Source organism: Botrytis deweyae (assembly GCF_014898535.1).
Source record: "Botrytis deweyae strain B1 chromosome Unknown BDEW_014, whole genome shotgun sequence".
Lineage (NCBI taxonomy): Eukaryota > Fungi > Ascomycota > Leotiomycetes > Helotiales > Sclerotiniaceae > Botrytis > Botrytis deweyae.
This window is the reverse complement of record NW_024066221.1, coordinates 809,658-827,326: the sequence shown is the minus strand read 5'-3', so window position 1 is coordinate 827,326 and position 17,669 is coordinate 809,658. Positions and strand designations below refer to the sequence as shown.

Genomic DNA, 17,669 nt, shown 5'->3' with positions numbered 1-17,669 from the left:
TAACTTCCCAAATATTTTTTTATTATTTCTTTATCAAAAAATATATTTTTAACTAAAAATAGCTTATAACAATTTAAAATCAATTATTTGAAATAGAAAAATACTAATAATTGAAATATTCAATTAAAAAAGATATATTATTACATTAATAATAAATAATAGAAAATAATATCAATTATATTTCTAATACTTATTATACTTTTTTAGGAATTTAATATAATAATTCCTGGTATAATCAAATCTTTGATTTCAATTAATTTAGGAAAAAAACCTATTCTCGATTAAGTTTATATTTAATTTATTTATAAATTTCTTTTATTACACATTTTCGATATATATAATATATATATATTCAAATTGATTCAATTTTAGTTTATTTATAAAAAAAGTAAGAATTATAAGATCTTTATAGTTATTTATAAAGAAATCGATTATATTATTTTAAATTGTAAATCTAATTAGAATAATAATTATTGAATTATAATTGTAATTATTTTTCTAAATAATTTCAAATTAAAAATTATTATTATTTTCAATTATATTATTATAGATATTAAAATAGAACTTTCAATTTCTGAGGTTTATTAGTAATATTATTAAGTATTCTTTAAGTATAAGTTTGATATTCTATTTCTTTTTTGATTGTATAATTATAAAATTATTTTTGAAGGAAAAAATGAGAAAGCTTTTAAATATAGTTTATTGTATAAGATATTATTCAAATAGTTTGAAATTATTAAAAAATATATTATTGAAAATCTTATTAAAGGATTTATAGAATTTAATTAAGTATTATTTGTAATGCCAATTCTCTTTATAAAAAGCTAAATAGAAATTTAAGGTTTTATATAGATTTTAGATTATTAAATTCTTTAATGTATAAAGATAAATATTCTTTGTTTTTTATTAATAAGATACTTGTATAATTTGTTAATATAAAGGTGTATATCAAATTAGATATTCAATAAGTATTCCATTATATATACATAAATTTTGCTTTTAAAGAATATATTACCTTTTATACTTGATATAATTCCTATAAATACAAAGTTCTATCTTTTGGACTAATAAATAGCCTTGTAATTTATCAACGATATATAAATGATATCCTATTTAATTATTTAGATAACTTTTGTATTGTTTATTTCAATAATATATTAATATATTTTAAAAATAAAGATGAATACAAAGAATATATTAAATATATTTTTGAGTAACTTGAATTCATTGGATTATAAATGGATTTCAAAAAATATAAATTCAATATTAAATATACTAAGTATTTAGGTTTTATTATTTCTATTGATAAAATACAAATCAATTCAGAAAAAATCAAAGTAATTACTACTTGGATTTATCTTATTATTATAAAAGATATTCAATTATTTTTAGGGTTTTATAATTTTTATTATTGATTTATTAAAGATTATAGTATAATAATAAAATCTCTTTATGAATTTATAAAAACAAATATTAAATTCTATTTTAACAAAATCTATTAGAATATATTCGATATATTTAAAAATAAACTTATCTCCATTTCTCTTTTATAATATTATAATTATACATTACCCTATATACTGAAAACCAATATATTTAATAATATAATTACTAATGTATTCTTTTAGAAGTACAATAATAAATAGTTATTAATTATTTACTTTTTGAAAACAATAATTATTACCAAACTAAATTATAAAGTTTATAATAAAGAAATACTTGCAATTATCAAATCTCTAGGCTATTAGAAAATCGAATTTATCGAATCTCTATACCAGATTAAAGTATATATCGATTATAAAACTCTCGAATATTTTATATTTATTAATAGCTAAATATTCGATAAATATGCTAGATAAAACTATTCACTAATTATAACTTTATTATTATATATTATATTAGAAAGAATAATTTATTCATAAATATATTTATTTATTATATCAATAAATTGAATTAATAGAATAATATTAAAAAGAAGAATCAATTATAATAGTTTATAAAAAATGATTAAATAAATATTAAAATTATACATAAATTTCTTTAATAAAAATCAGAAGTTATTATAAATCTTAATATAAATATAATATCCCTATTTTTCGATATAATTAATTATATTATTAAAATAAATAAATTCTATTCAAATTTAAAAGTTTTATATAATTATATAATTAAATTACATAAATATTTTATTCTTATAAAAGAATTATTGCTTTATAATAATCATTTATATATTCTGAATATTAATAATTTACAAATTTATTTAATTTACAAAGTCTATAATTCAGTTTTTATTATATATTCTAATATAAAGAAGATCTACTTTTTCTTAACTAAATAATATTATTAAAAGATATGATTCTTATAATTAATTAATATATTAAAACTATTACAAATACAAGGGTACAACTTTATTCCCAGAAATTTTATTCCAAACTACTTTATCCACTCACCTATTTCTATAAAGAGTAGTAATAACATATTACTATTGGATTACTATAATTTCAATAAAGATAAATATAATTATAATATATATTCATTATTATCAATTATTAATTAAATAAAGCTATTCAATACCCTATCATAAATCATCGATTTAAGAATCAGATCTATTTATACCTATATTATATATACAAATATTATAATACCTTAAAGTTTATAATCTCTAATCACAATCCTCATTTATATCAACCTTTAATAAGATTTAATCATATTTTAAAAAATATAAATTAAATATTAATTATTATTATTTATAAATTAATAATTAAATCAAGATTTATAATCAATATCTTTAATAATATTATAATTCTTATAAGTTAATTATTAAGATAATTAATTTGGAATTTCTATTAATAATAAACTATACTTAGCTTATACTTTTTTACAAATTATTAGATAATTAATTCCTATACAAAACTTTATATAATCATTTACCCTACAATCCTTAGAATTAGAAATTCGATTTTACTATATCTATTAACAATCTGAATATAACTAATATTAAAGAATATATTAAATACAATAAACTAATACTTAATTAAACAAAAAAGAATATTTTGTATATATAAAAAAAGATATTTTGATTAACTAATTTGTATTATTATTCAATCGATTTTGATATAAGAGATTATATATAACTTAATATAAAGGAATTTTTAATACAATAATTTTCAAAAAAACTGAATTATCTAATTTAGAATAAATTCAAGATTATTAATTGAATTAAAGATTCCTTCTAATTAAACCTATTATCTACTATAAAAGTTCACCTCATATTTCCACCTAACAAATTCTACAAAATAATAAACAATCCACTTCTCAAATAAACCATCAAACCATTACCTCTAATAAATATCACTAATAATATTGAATAGAAAATAAAATATATTCTAATTATTAAGAAAATATATTAACAACTCAAATATAGAATATTATAATTAAATACTAATAACGATTTTACCTGATATTCTATTTCTAATCTCAAAACTACCCTACATTTCCTTTACAATTTCTATTTACAAAATCCCTTTTTACTAGAACCTTCTATATATTTATTCAAATAAATTTATTTCTATAAAAATAAAAAGATAATTATAATTTCATAAATAATAATTAATATATAAATAAAGAAAATTAAAAAAACTTCTTTTATATATTAAAATAATAAAGAAATCATAATTTTATAAATAATAAAAAAATAACTAAATAAAAACTAAATTACTAAATAATAAAACAAAGAAAATCTTTTTCTTTACCTTAACAGCTTTAAAATAAATCAAAAAGGAAATCCCTATGAATATTAATAGTTATAATTAAACAAAATATAAAAACAAAAACTAAATAATTTAAATCGAAATATCAACCAAGTTTTTAGCTAATAATAATAACAAATATATATAGAATAATCATAAATCGAAAAACAAAACGATTCTTAGTTATAATATATATAATAATAAAATCAAATTTATATTCAATTATTTATAACTATTTATAAATTATTAAAAGCTTTGTTTTTATTTGTATTATAACAAATTAATATTATTACTCCAACTTATCTCCCTACTCTACAACTTTAATTATACAATACTTTATATCCTCCTAAACAAAGATAATAGAAAGTATTTCTTTCAAAATACAATTCCTTAATATCTTTTGCAAATCAAGTTATTAAAAAAGAATTAATTTTATTAAAAATCAACAAAATTGTAATTTACCTTTATTATATTGTTATATTCAGTAATAATTACTTAATATTAAAGAAATATTTTATAAGTCTTTTTAAAAAATAAGCGTTTATATTTATATTTATCAGTAAGATAAAGCAGACAGCAAGTTTAACCAAATGATTAACTAGGAACTCGATAATATACATTATCCTCTTTACTGGAGATACAACTATATATATAATCTGTATAAATCTAATTATTCTTTTAAATATATTGTTCCTGTTATAATACTATCTTTTTTAATAATCTCTTACTTAGAAATTCTAGTTTATTAATATTAACAAAGTCAATACTTTTATAACAAAATATGTCAAATTTATAATCAAATTAATTTTGATATAAGGCTTCTATAATCTTCTCCCCAATAATCTCCTATCTATTATTTTCGATATTATTAAAATAATATACTGCTATAATTAATTTGTTAGCAAACTTCCTTTTATAATTATTAATACAATTAATCAAAGAATTATATTCTTTTTCCAAATTTTATCTGAGAATATAATAAAACAAATATATCTAATAAGCAAATTAAAAATCAATTCTATTCTCGAGATTATTATTCTTGATAATTATAATTATATTTATTAAATAAGTCAATTATATGCTGAAAATAAATAAATAAAAAACCTTATTCATATTCCTTATCAAAATTCAATTTATTATCTATCTTATTAGAATCACAATTATTTCTACAAAAGAACTCCTCCTCCTTGATAGATTGCTTACTTTATACAATAGAAAAAATAGCTATTCTTTTTTCTATAAACTAAATAAAAAAACAAATCAGTAAAGCAAATACAAAAAAAACTATAAACAATTTATTATTGTATATACATTCTCTCATTACTAAATCTGTACTAATAACAACTTACTCTTACTATTATATCTTCTTTTTAGGATTAAAAATATATTGATTAATAGATATAAAAGGATTAATTAATAAAAAAAATTTGAAAGAAAAAAGAGATTCGATTAATTACTAGACTATAAAACGGTTTTCTCTATTTCACATATACCTTTTTGTTACAAAAAAGAAAAACCTATATATATATTTATTTATTATATTATTCTAATCAAACAATAACAATATCACCTTAAGATTACTAATTTGATAACTAAAACAAATAATTATAAAACTTGAAAACAAGCTTTTTTGAAAAAGAGAATAATATTACGGATCAGCATTTAATTACAATTATAATTACTTATATATACATACATATATATATACAATTATATATATATAGTTGATATATAGATACACTTAACAAGCGTTTTGCTCCTGATTCTGTAGTTATAAATTTTAAGAACAAATTGTACCCTGCTCTCGCAGTTCTTCTAAGGCAAGGCGTTACACTGTTGTTTTCAGTTTTTCAAATATTATAAATAATATCTTATTATAATCTATATAGATATATAAGAGAATAGATTTAGTTAATTTCATAAAATAATATATAGTTATTGTTTAATCTTTATATACCTATAAAATATTTTAAAGAATCGATTTGAAATAATTATTGAAATCTTGTACTGTTTGCTTTTCGAATATAATAGCTTTTGTTATACAGAGATTAGCTTTCAAATCTGTATTAATAGAATTGTATTAATTAAACAACTAATTCTTTAAAAGATTTCAATTCTTGAATCTTATAGTAATTAAAGAGTTATTATATAATTATACTAATATAATTTACTTTTTAATATTTTCACTAATATAATTTCTTATTAATACTATTTATTATATAATATCTGAGATACTCTCTAATATAAAATAATCTTTTAATTCTATGATTTATAATTTGATATTAATCTTCCCTTTTTCAAAGAATAAAGATACTTTGGTTTTAGATTTATTTCGAAAGGATTCTATAAATAATATAAGAGGAGTATTAATACTGATAGTAATTGATGTATTTCGGATGTTTGGTAATAATTGTTTATTTAATTTAATATTTGTAAAGGCTTTTTTATTTATAAAAGATTGTAGATTGTTAGATCTTATAATATTATTAATTAATATATTATATATAAATATTACTAATTAATATTCTATTATTAATATCTTTATCTCTCTTTTTCTATTCTTTTTAGTCTATATTTCTAATTGTTTCTTTTATTAAACTATAATTCTTTATAATTCTTTTGATATATTTAAATAAAGCAAGGAATCCCCTTATCTTATAACAGTTTGATTATTTATAAGATACTTTAATGATAACGATTAGTAGTAATTGATCATAATGAATAAGAATATATTGGAATAAAAGTATTATTTAATCTGAATAGTAGGGAACTTTCATTTTGATTATTTATTTAAGGGCTTATATTAACTCTTTCTTTGGATCGATTTTGGAAATTTGAGTGATTTATTTCTTTTTTGTTTTAATTTATATCTAATTTTAGTTGTTTATTTTGTTTGATAACTCCTTTTATACGCAATTTTTCGATTATCATTCGTTTTGATTAAGGGGTTCTGTATTATTCAAGAAATAATAAACTAGATAATACCTCTGGTTCCAGTAATCCTTACAATCTTGTATTTCTGGTGATTATCTTTTCAACTTGATTGTTCGATTTATCAACCTTCTCTTGTAGTATAGGGATCCTGTAAGTGACCCAGAGTATACCTAGATAGTACTATAAATCGTTATAGTATTGTTTTGAGAAATGGTTTTAGTTTAACTTGTGTAATTGACAGCTCCTATTTGATTCGAAAATAGATTAATAACTTTATAAAGAATCTAGAAAACAAAAGAAAAATATCAATTAATGATATAATTATTAATAAAAAGCTAGAAGGAAATTGGAAGCGAAGCTTCCAACTTATACTTGAGAAGCTAGCTAAAATGGCTAGTGTAGCCGGTCACGTGCCCTCTGGGCACGTGCGCCCTCACAAAATCAAGCACTAATATTATTAAAAGTATTATTAATAACAAATCTGATTCTGAGTATTATTATCTTACTAAGGAAAGTATTAGTAAGATATTCTTATTATAATAATATACTGATATTGATATCATTTTATATATATCTAATCAATATTCTCTTTTTAGAAATTTAATTTATACTTTGTAATAAAGGATAATAATTAATAAAGGAATTATATATTCAGATAAATAAGGAATAATAAATATAATATACAAAAATGAAATAAGGATATCATTAACTGGAATATTATATATACCAGAATTAAGAATTAATCTGTTTTCAGTTAAAAGAATTTGTAAGGTAAGACTTAAGAGTATATTCAGTTTCAAAAAGATATATTTTATATCAAAAAACAATAAGAATAATAAAATTATTAAAGTTATAATAAAAAATAAAATATATATTATTTTGTATATGAAATTAGAATATAAGGATTCTATATTTTTTATACTTTTTATAAAAATAATTAATAGAATAAAAAAGGAAATTGAAGAATTGATTATAACAAAAAAAGAAAGATACCTTTTTTAGTATAAATTATTTAATTATTTTGGTTCTAATAAAATCAGAAACCTACACAAAATCATTACACTCCAGAAATTAATTAAGATTTCTTTAACTTTTAATATTTATAAAATATATACTCTTATAAAAATAATCAACAGAATCTCAAGTTAATTAAATATACAAAAATCTAAAAAACTAGAATTGATTTATTTTAATATTACTAACCCTTTTCCAAAGATTATTCAAAGATATAAATACTTTCTTCTTATTATCGATAATGCTATAAAAGTAAATTAAATTATCTTATTGAAATAAAAAAATTATATAATACCCTTATTAAAAACCTGAAAACAGGAAATTGAATTTACTATAAAAATAATTATAATTATTACCAGAATTAATAATACACCAGAGTTTTTTTAAATTATTCAGAAATAAAAAATTAATATATAATTAAAGGTTATAATAATTATATTATTTTATTAAAACAATTTAGCTGAATGTAATATATATATTACAAAAATTGATATAAGAGTAATATTAAAAAAAGCTCATTTACTATTAGAGTTTTAGAATGAAGTTATTAAATACAATGTATATATTCAAAACTATACTAATATTAGTTCAAATATAAATAAAATCGATTAAAGCCCGCTTAAAGCATTTACAAACATATTATTAGATATTGATATATACAAAATCTAGAGGAATTGATATTATACTTATATTAATTCCAAAATTATTTCAATAGGATAAAGGTATAATAAACTCCACAATACAACAAGAATCGGAATATTCCTAGGATACTCAAAAAACACTATTAAGTATATAAAGATTTATTTATTAGAATTAGATTATACTTACTGTTTTTATCATATTATAATTAATGAAAATTACAAAAGAGGAAATATAGATTTGAAATTCAGAAATTATATAACCGGATCATAAGATACCAAAAATATAAAACCTGATTACAAACTTTGTGGTAGATTCAAGAATATTCCTGAATTATTATTTATTCCAATTAATTTATTAATATTACCAAATAAAATAATTATAAATTCAATAAAAATACACTTATTAATATTAGAATAAATAAAGATTAGAATACTATATTTTAATGAAAACGAATATAGAAATATTCAATAAGTAATAAATAATTTATCAAAATTAAAAAAAAGTAATAAAGAAATAGAGATTATTTTATTTAAGATTATTTCAATTCCTAATTCTGTATTACTAAATTCAACTATAACCTTACCACCCATAGTATTTGTATTTACACCTACTTTTATATTATTAAATTCAAAATATAATTTTAGAAAAAAAAAGAAAAACAATAATAACAATATAAAAGGATATACCTCCAAAATTATTTAATCTCTACTCATCTCCTTAAATAAATCAGTATTAGATTTAATTGAGCATATTATAATTACAATCCCAAATATTCATTAATTTAAAAGAAAAACGAATAATAGAATTGCTTTTAAGATCTTGATTTTTTTAAATAATATATCAACAAAGATTAAAATTGTTTTGCTAGTAATAGAAATACTCGGAATTAAGATATCAAATATATATAAGAATACAATAATAAATAAAAAGTATACAAAAAACTAATAAACTATAATTCAAAAAGAAATAAACTCATTAATCAAAAATAATACTTGAAAAGAATTTATTTTATTATAAAAAAGTAATCTAATTTTAACAAAATAGATATTTATTATTAAAACAAAAGATAATAAGATAGAATAATTTAAGACCAAATTAATAACTAAAGGATTTAATTAAATTTTAGATAAAGATTACAATAAAATCTTCACTCCTACAATTCACCTCAATATTCTTTACCTTTTTCTTACAATCATTGCAAAAAAAGATTTTGAATATTTTTATTTTGATATCAAAAATACATTCACCAAATCATACTTAAAGAAAAAAATCTATTTAACACCTCCTCAAGATATCCAAATTTATTAAGGTTATGTTTTATATACACTTCGAAGTTTTTATAGGTTAAAACAAACCAACAAAAATTGAAGTTTTTTTTTAAAGGGAAAGTTAATCAAAATAGATTTTGTACAAAGCCTTACAGATCCATATTTATACACCAATCATCCACAATAATTACTTCTCCTAATTTATATAGATAATATTGTTATCATTACTATACAAAAACGGAATATTAAATAGTTTTATAATAATCTTTTGGTTTGATTTAATACCAAAGATCTAAAAAAGATTAATAAGATTTTAGGAATACATATCATTCATAACAAATCTAAAAGAATGTTAACTATAAATCAAAAAGAATATTTAAATATAATACTTACCCGTTTTGGGATTTCCCATAATCAATACACTCCAAAAAAAAATACTAATTTCGAATTACAATTAATTACAACCAACACTCCCAAATAATAAGCTCACTAACATGAACGAATATTAATAAGTAATTAATAGTACGATCCACCCTATAGTTTATATTAGATTAGATATTATATTTAGTTTCAAAAGATTAGCACAAGCCATATCAAATCCTACCAAATATCACAGCATTACATTTAAAAATCTTATAAAATATTTGAGGTCAACTATCAATCAGAAATTATGTTTTGGGTCTAAAGGAATTTAATTAAACATTTATAAAAAATATAACCTCCCACAACAAACCATCAAAATATATACCAACACAAATTAAATAAATAATAGAATTAATTAAAAAAGTATTTCTAATAGAGTAATAATATTCTATAATAAATCAATTTTATAGATAAATAAGAAATAAATATTTGTAACTACATCTAATACAAAAACTAAATACATTTCTATAGCAATATTCATTAAACAAGAACAATAGGTAGCTCAATTTTTAAAAAACTTAAAGCAATTATAATATATCGAAAGCAACAGCGAAATTTAAATATTAGGAGATAATTAAGGAGTGCTAATACTAATTAAAAAATTTTATTTACATAAATAATTAAAATATATTGATATATATCATCACTTCATTCAGAATCTCATAAAAAAATACTTAATCAATACTAGTTATATTAATATAAATAATATAGCTATAAATGGATTAACAAAACTATATATAAGAGTAATATTCGAAAGATTCAAGAATATGTTAGGGCTTTAAAATTAATTATAGAAACTAAGAGAGTAAACTCTTTGAAGAAGTATTGAAAATTATGATACATGCGCTATGCTATTGTATATATATCACTTTTATTTTATAGTTAGATTTTATCTTAATATAATTAATCTATATAATCAATATTATATGTATTCCACTGGCCTGCTCCTTCATTATGAATATAAATAAATAAATAAATAAATAAATAAATAAATAAATAAATAAATAAATAAATAAATAAATAAATAAATAAATAAATAAATAAATAAATAAATAAATAAATAAATAAATAAATAAATAAATAAATAAATAAATAAATAAATAAATAGATAAATAAATAGATAAATAGATGGATAGATGGATAAATGAAAGAATGAATGAATGAATAAATAAATAGATAAATAGATGGATGGATGGATGTATGAATCTAATCTGGTTTGTTGGGTGGTTAATGTGGTGTGGTGCGGGATGAGGGTTGTGTGGGATGAGGGGGGTTGTTTTTATTGGAAAAGATTTGGTAGGTTGGTATTTAATGGTTTTTGTTTTGTGGTATGGGAGTAGGGAGCAGGGGGGGTGGTGGTTGTTAGGGTTAGGTAGTGAGAGGAGGTTTGATATATGTATGTGTGTGTGTATATATGTATATATGTATATATGTATATATGTATATATGTATATGTGTATATATGTATATATGTATATATGTATATATGTATGTATGTGTATGTATGTATGTATATATATGAGAGCTTTTATTCTCGTAGCCACCAGGTGGCTTGTATACTTGATTAGTTAATGCATCTCTGATGCGCTTCTTCTAGTCTATGATTCTCGCTTTGTGGTGTAGAGAGGTAGTTAGTTGTATTTGGGAGTTTTTTGGAATGAGACATTATTGATATGATAACTTAAGATAGATGGATAGTTGAAAATGGGGCTGGATGTGATCTGATAGTTTACTTTGATGTGATGGGAGATCTAGATCTTGAATGAGAGTTGATCGAGAGGGGAGAGAGGGAGACTTGGCTTTGTTTGGTGTTTGTATTGAAGACTTGTGGAGCTGGGAGGGGGATAGTTGGTTGGTTTTACTGATACTTGAAGGGAAGGTTGGGAGTATTGTCGTATTATTGAGGAATGTTTAGGAACGGTACTGTAGAGTCGAGTGGAGTGGAGAGGTTTGGAGAAAGAGAAGATATGCTTGGTGTTTAAGCGAGATGGTTGATTTCACTGATGTTTGAGTGTGTGTTGAGTAGTAGTGTCATGTCAGTGAGAAATGTGTAGGAGAAGTGTTGTGGAGTGGGGAGGTTTGGAGAAAGAGGAGATATACCCAACATTTCAGAGGGAATACTCAAGACCACTAATGACCGAAGGCGGGCTCAGCAGCAGTGTTGTATCATTAAGAAACGTTCAGGAGTGATACTGCAGAGTCTAAAGACAGGAGGAAGGGGGAAAATGCCTAGTGTTCCTAGGGAAATAGTCATCCCATTAATGATCAAAGGCAGGCTCGGCACTAATTTCATATTATTGAGGGTTGTATGGGAGCAATGCTAAAGACAAGCGAGATCCGGAGAAGATGGAAGATCTGTCGGAGATTTTGAGGAAATTTTTTTGGGGGGGGGAAGTCGAGGAGTTTGGAGAGAAATAGTATAAACTAGAGATTTCTTGCTGTAAGTCCGAGCCTTGGTAGTACATTGAAGAATTTTGTGTCTTCTAGAGATAACAAGTAGATAGGAAGGTTTACAAAGAGAATCGGACTCGTAGCTTCGAGAGAATGTGTTTAAGTGTGGATGTGCAGAGGGACTTGGTAGGAATATGATGCTGTCTCAGAACATGCACTACGTTTGAACGTTTGATATGGTCGAAGGTGAAAGTTGATTCACTATTACCAATATCAAGTTCCTGAATCGCGCTAGCACGTATCTTCCTCTACCTACCTTCTATTATTATCTTCGACTTCTCTTTCTTCTTCGGCCTTGATCCACGCGGTCTCGTCAACAGCTTTGAGAAGCCTTGCAACGGCTTTCTTTGTTTACTATCCTGACAAACTTGGTGGGTTGATTCCTCTCGGATAGTTTTTCGTTGTTTTGAGATCATTTACTTCCTACTGACATTTCATGATAATCAGCTTTCCACACTTCCAAAACTCTTCCACCTGATACTCGATTTGATTGCTTCGCACCGCAAAGCTTCCAATCTTTATTAATTCAGTTCTCAACTTATAAAAGCATAAACACGCAAAATCTCTAGTGTCGCTCAGTATGGCTATCTTGAATACAAGCCAAGGTGAAGTCGAGGTCCGAATCAAGAGATACCCGGACGACACATATTATGATGAATACATTAAAGTTGAACGCAAGGAGAGAGGCACTGATACCGAGCGAGAGAGGTATATCGTTGCAGAGCCGGACACCACATACTATATCGAAGTCACATTGAAAGCAGGTTTTGATTTTGGTGATAATGACGTTATGGGTGCTAATTTGCACTTCTCTGGTCGAGATAAGCGGATTTCAGGTACTTCCTTTTGGGAACACAAATACACAAGAAAGTTGAAGGAGGATATTGTCAGAAATATTCAGTATGCTTATGTGGGAGTTGATGGAGAAAAGGTACTTGGGGCAAGATTTTTTTTCAGACAAATTGAAATAGGTTAGTGAATTATTCAATGCTTACGATTGTTCAATGTCTAAAGCTTATTGTTGTAGATGAAGATCTTTCCGACGAGACGGATGTTTTGGGCATTCATCCGGATAGTCTCGTGACATTTTCAGTCAGGCTATTCTTATATAAGAAGCACACCGTCAAACTATCCGATGATGAATACGACAAGGCAGTATTGGAGTTCCAGCACGCTTCTGCAAGTGTTGAGCACAATACGTCCGCTCTCGGACCTCAAGACAGAGTCGTTGATCCTGCAGTCATTCAGCCCAACACTCGAAATCTCTGGGACGTCAAAAAGGTTGACAAGGATAGCTTTAAAAAACGTGGCATCCGCTCGGCCATCGGGTAGTTTGATTCGCGATGCTCTCAAAAGGACAACGGCTGACATATCTAGATTTTCTGGAGGAACAAAGCAGCCGAACGTTCCAGCAAGAGACTCTATGCATAAAAAGGGACTTATTGTAGAGCCTCAACCACCAGAGCGTACTACTACAACGTATAAAGCCCTACCTTGCTCCGGGACATTCGAGTTTCATTGCAGGGCTGCAGGTTAGCCAGCTCTCTACCAAATTGTACGGCAACTTACTGACTGGCATGACGTACAGAGTTCCTGGAAGTGGTGGGCATCATCAAGTACCCTCCGCCCCTTCACTGTTATTCTTGGGGTATGTTGAATGAGAACGAAAGAAAAATCGCCTTAACTGAGTTGCAAGAATTGAGCAAGAAGCAATGGCGTGAAGATCGAGAGAAAGAGACTGGCTTGATACTCCCCAATGTAGGTAGCAGGATCAAGTCGGAAGATGATCCATGGGAATGGCGTCATTGGGACAAAATGTACGCTGCTGAGAAACAAAGGGTGTTTGATAAGCTTCAAGTATGTTTCATTCCATCTTTTTATTTCCAGGAGCAACCAATGACTCGCTTCGACAGACAGATAAGAAAAACCGCCAGCGAGGTATCATTCAGCGTGAGTATAAAAACTTCATGGGGGAAATCATTTCTTTAGACGAAGAAAACGATAAGCCTTCCAGAAACTCTCTCGAGAGGGGTAGAGATGACAAGAAACAAGAGAGGGCTAAGTCTGGTAAAGAAGGCGTACGCATCAAGCATGAAGAAATCCAACGCGCTACGGCAAACTCCCTCGACGCACAACAGACCACAGGCGTAAATATCAGCAAGCACGGGATAATCAATATTGACGAGGACGATGATTCGATTATCATTGTCTCTGAGACTAAGAATCCAATCTTAAGCCTAGCTCCAAAGGAAGAAGAGATTGAAGAAGAGATTACATTTGCAGATGAGGAGTTGAGAAAGGAAGAGGCCGCACTTGAGAAACTGAAGGAAGATATCGCGCAAGAAGAGAGAGTTATCAAAATGAAGCGGGAGCGTGATGCTTTGCAGGAGAAAATTGATGCAGCGAGATCTAAGAAGCGAATCAAGACAGAATGATCGAAAGGTCTAATTCTCAATGATATTAAGTTATTTGGTCTCATCTGGTCGGCGACGGACATTGTTTATGGGTTGAATATATTTTCGTAGAGAGAGGTTCCAATATACTTATCATTTTGTTTTTACAACTCTCTTTACCTTGGTTCTTAATCAGTGGCAATACAGAGGCTCAATCTTACTATTTCACCAGCGAGTGAAGTATATAATATGAATAACCCCATGATATTCTTATTCTACACACAATGATTTGTAATTACACTTGCTAGGTGACATTCATTGTGATCATTCACTTCAAGTCCCGTGACTCTTCAATATCCTTCTCTTTCGCTTCACCTTCGCCTTCACCTTTTCTTTCCACCTTCAAATTTCAATCAACGCAGCCTTACTGGAAGTTGTGAATCTTGTAATTACCCTATAAAACTTATTCCTGGCAGCATCTGGTATGTATATATTTTGATTGATGGATCAAATTAGAGTCTTTTCTATTCTTGCTAATTTTTATATATCACAATCACTTTTCACGCTTTGCGAGTTTCCAGACTGAAAAGACCTCAGCATATTTCCGAATCAAGAATTGTATTTCTCAGTCTTCAATAAAGCCTTCGAGTATCACGAACACGAATTTACCAACTCAGAAGCGTTGCTCATCATGGCTATCATGTCTGGTATAGAGGGCGAGATCGAAGTACGTGTTAAAAAGCATCCAGGTAAATATTATGACGAATACGCCAAACTCAAACCTAGTGAAGGGTCTCCCAATCCGCATGATGAAAGATATATTATGGCAGAGTCTAAAGCTACGTATTATGTCGAGGTCACCTTAAAGGAGGGTTTTGATTTCGGCAAATACGATCTTATTCAAGCCAAGATGTGTATGGACGGCAAGGAAGTTTCTTACGCTGAATTTAAGATGCCTCTCCATGGAATCAATAAAACAAAAACAGAAAAAGATCTTGTCCAAGCAATTCGGTACGCCAATGTAGAGATTCATGGAAGACCGCGAGGCTCAAAGTTTGTGTTTAGGAATGTGGAGTTGGAGACAGGTAAATGGATAATTGCACGTATGATCATTCTAAGCTTACAATGACAGATAAAGAACAGTCCAATGATACTGGAGCTGTAGATGCACTTCCAAAAGGAATTCCAGCTTTCCAAGTTGACGTTGTCTTCTTTGAGAGCTTTATGGTCACATTATCTGACGACGAGTACAAAGAAGTGATAATAAGCTGGAAGAAGAATTGCGCAAGACTTTTTTCTGAGCCTCAAAACTCCAATGCGTCTCCAAACCTTACGTTACCTAGAAAGCCAGACCGCACTAGGAAAGATTGGCGATGTGTCCATTGCATGGAGGGGTTTAAATTCTTTCCGCGACCCGCTGGTATTTACGCGTTCTGGGCAGATCGATATCTTATCACTGACATAATGTGCAGAGTTTTTTGAAAATGATAACATCGCCAAATACCCAGTATTGCTACACGTTTATGATTGGGACGCCCTCAAGAGAGAAGAGAGAAAGATGGCAGTTGCGCACCTTCAGGATTTGGAAAAGACTCATTGGAAGGCCATCAAGGGAAACGAAGTCGGGCAAAGTTTTGGATCCAAAGTCAACCGACGTAAAACTCATCTTGCAAAGAATCTGCCTAGAGAATGGCGTGCGTGGCATAAAATGTATGGTACCGAGCAACGCGAAACATTCGATATTCTTCAGGTATTTCCAAATCTATGCATACAGACAATATGACGCTAACAAATATTATCAGGAACGAAGAAAAGCCCGTGAACGAGGCGAAAAAAACTTTCAGTACACATCTATGGGTGGCGATGTCATGTTATTTAATGGAGAAGATGAATCTGCTGAGTTAGGAGGGGTACCAGAGAAAGTTTCGCCTAATCAAATACCTGCCGGACGAGAAGCACTAGCACCCTCAAACTCACCATCTGACGGAAATAGATTAGGACTAGTAGGTGCTTTAGCATACTCGTCACCGTATCCAATTAAAGACGTGGCGGAAAGCGTAGGAGATGCAACTTCACTCAATATGAGACTACCTCTGGCAATTGAATCGCCAGTAGTCATCCCAGACGATTCTGCTACAGAGTCTGCTCACTCCAACATTACTACACCGCACAGAAATAAGACAGTGATTCCAGGAGTCGAAGTCAAGCTCGAAAGCATTCGTGATAGCTTGATCAGCCAGATTGATAGACTCAATTCCCAAGCGGCTGCTTCTCAAACTTCCGCTGCATATGTCAAGGCCGAACCCATCGATGTTATCTCACTTGATTCAGACGATGAAGTTATGTTTGTATCCGAGACCAAAGTTTTCAAAACTGTAAGACGTTCTGAGCCCGTACGAGCTACGAAGCCATTGGTTGTAAATGTGGATGAAGATTTACAGGAATTGAAAGAATTGCAAAAGTTGAGGGAGGAGAAAGAAAATCTTCAGAGAGATATTGAGTTGTTGGAAAAGAAACGAAAGATGGATGAAATCACAAAAAAGATCGAGGATGCAGAGGCGAAGACTAATAAAAGAATCAAGACGGAGTAGATGGCTTTTATTTTGTGTATGTTGTTTGGGGATATGGGGATGTATTTCTGGAATCTGGGGTGCAATGATGAAGCTGTTGATGTGGAAGGCGATTGTGTTGATTTTGTGCTGGACTCAGCCTATTGTATCCTAACTTCTTGATTGTGAAGTCACATAGCATAGTAGTAATAACAAAAGTAAAATGATGTCCAACCGTTGAATTGG

The 17,669-nt window shown here is 26.5% G+C and overlaps 2 protein-coding genes across 2 annotated transcripts; both read left to right on the top strand.

Annotated features, from left to right (window-relative positions):
• Positions 1 to 13,061: 13,061 nt before the first annotated feature.
• EAE98_006675 (uncharacterized protein) lies at positions 13,062 to 14,957 on the top strand (the record flags this gene model as incomplete). The annotated part of the gene is made up of 5 exons (XM_038954298.1): positions 13,062 to 13,452; positions 13,509 to 13,809; positions 13,859 to 14,013; positions 14,070 to 14,338; positions 14,395 to 14,957. 5 exons carry the CDS (start codon positions 13,062 to 13,064, stop codon positions 14,914 to 14,916), a joined length of 1,638 nt encoding a protein of 545 aa, XP_038809543.1. The 3' UTR covers positions 14,917 to 14,957.
• Positions 14,958 to 15,565: 608 nt separating this feature from the next.
• On the top strand, positions 15,566 to 17,465 carry EAE98_006674 (uncharacterized protein; the record flags this gene model as incomplete). The annotated part of the gene is made up of 4 exons (XM_038954297.1): positions 15,566 to 15,959; positions 16,007 to 16,294; positions 16,347 to 16,624; positions 16,677 to 17,465. The coding sequence occupies 4 exons, from the start codon at positions 15,566 to 15,568 to the stop codon at positions 17,463 to 17,465; spliced, it is 1,749 nt and encodes a 582-aa protein (XP_038809542.1).
• Positions 17,466 to 17,669: the final 204 nt, after the last annotated feature.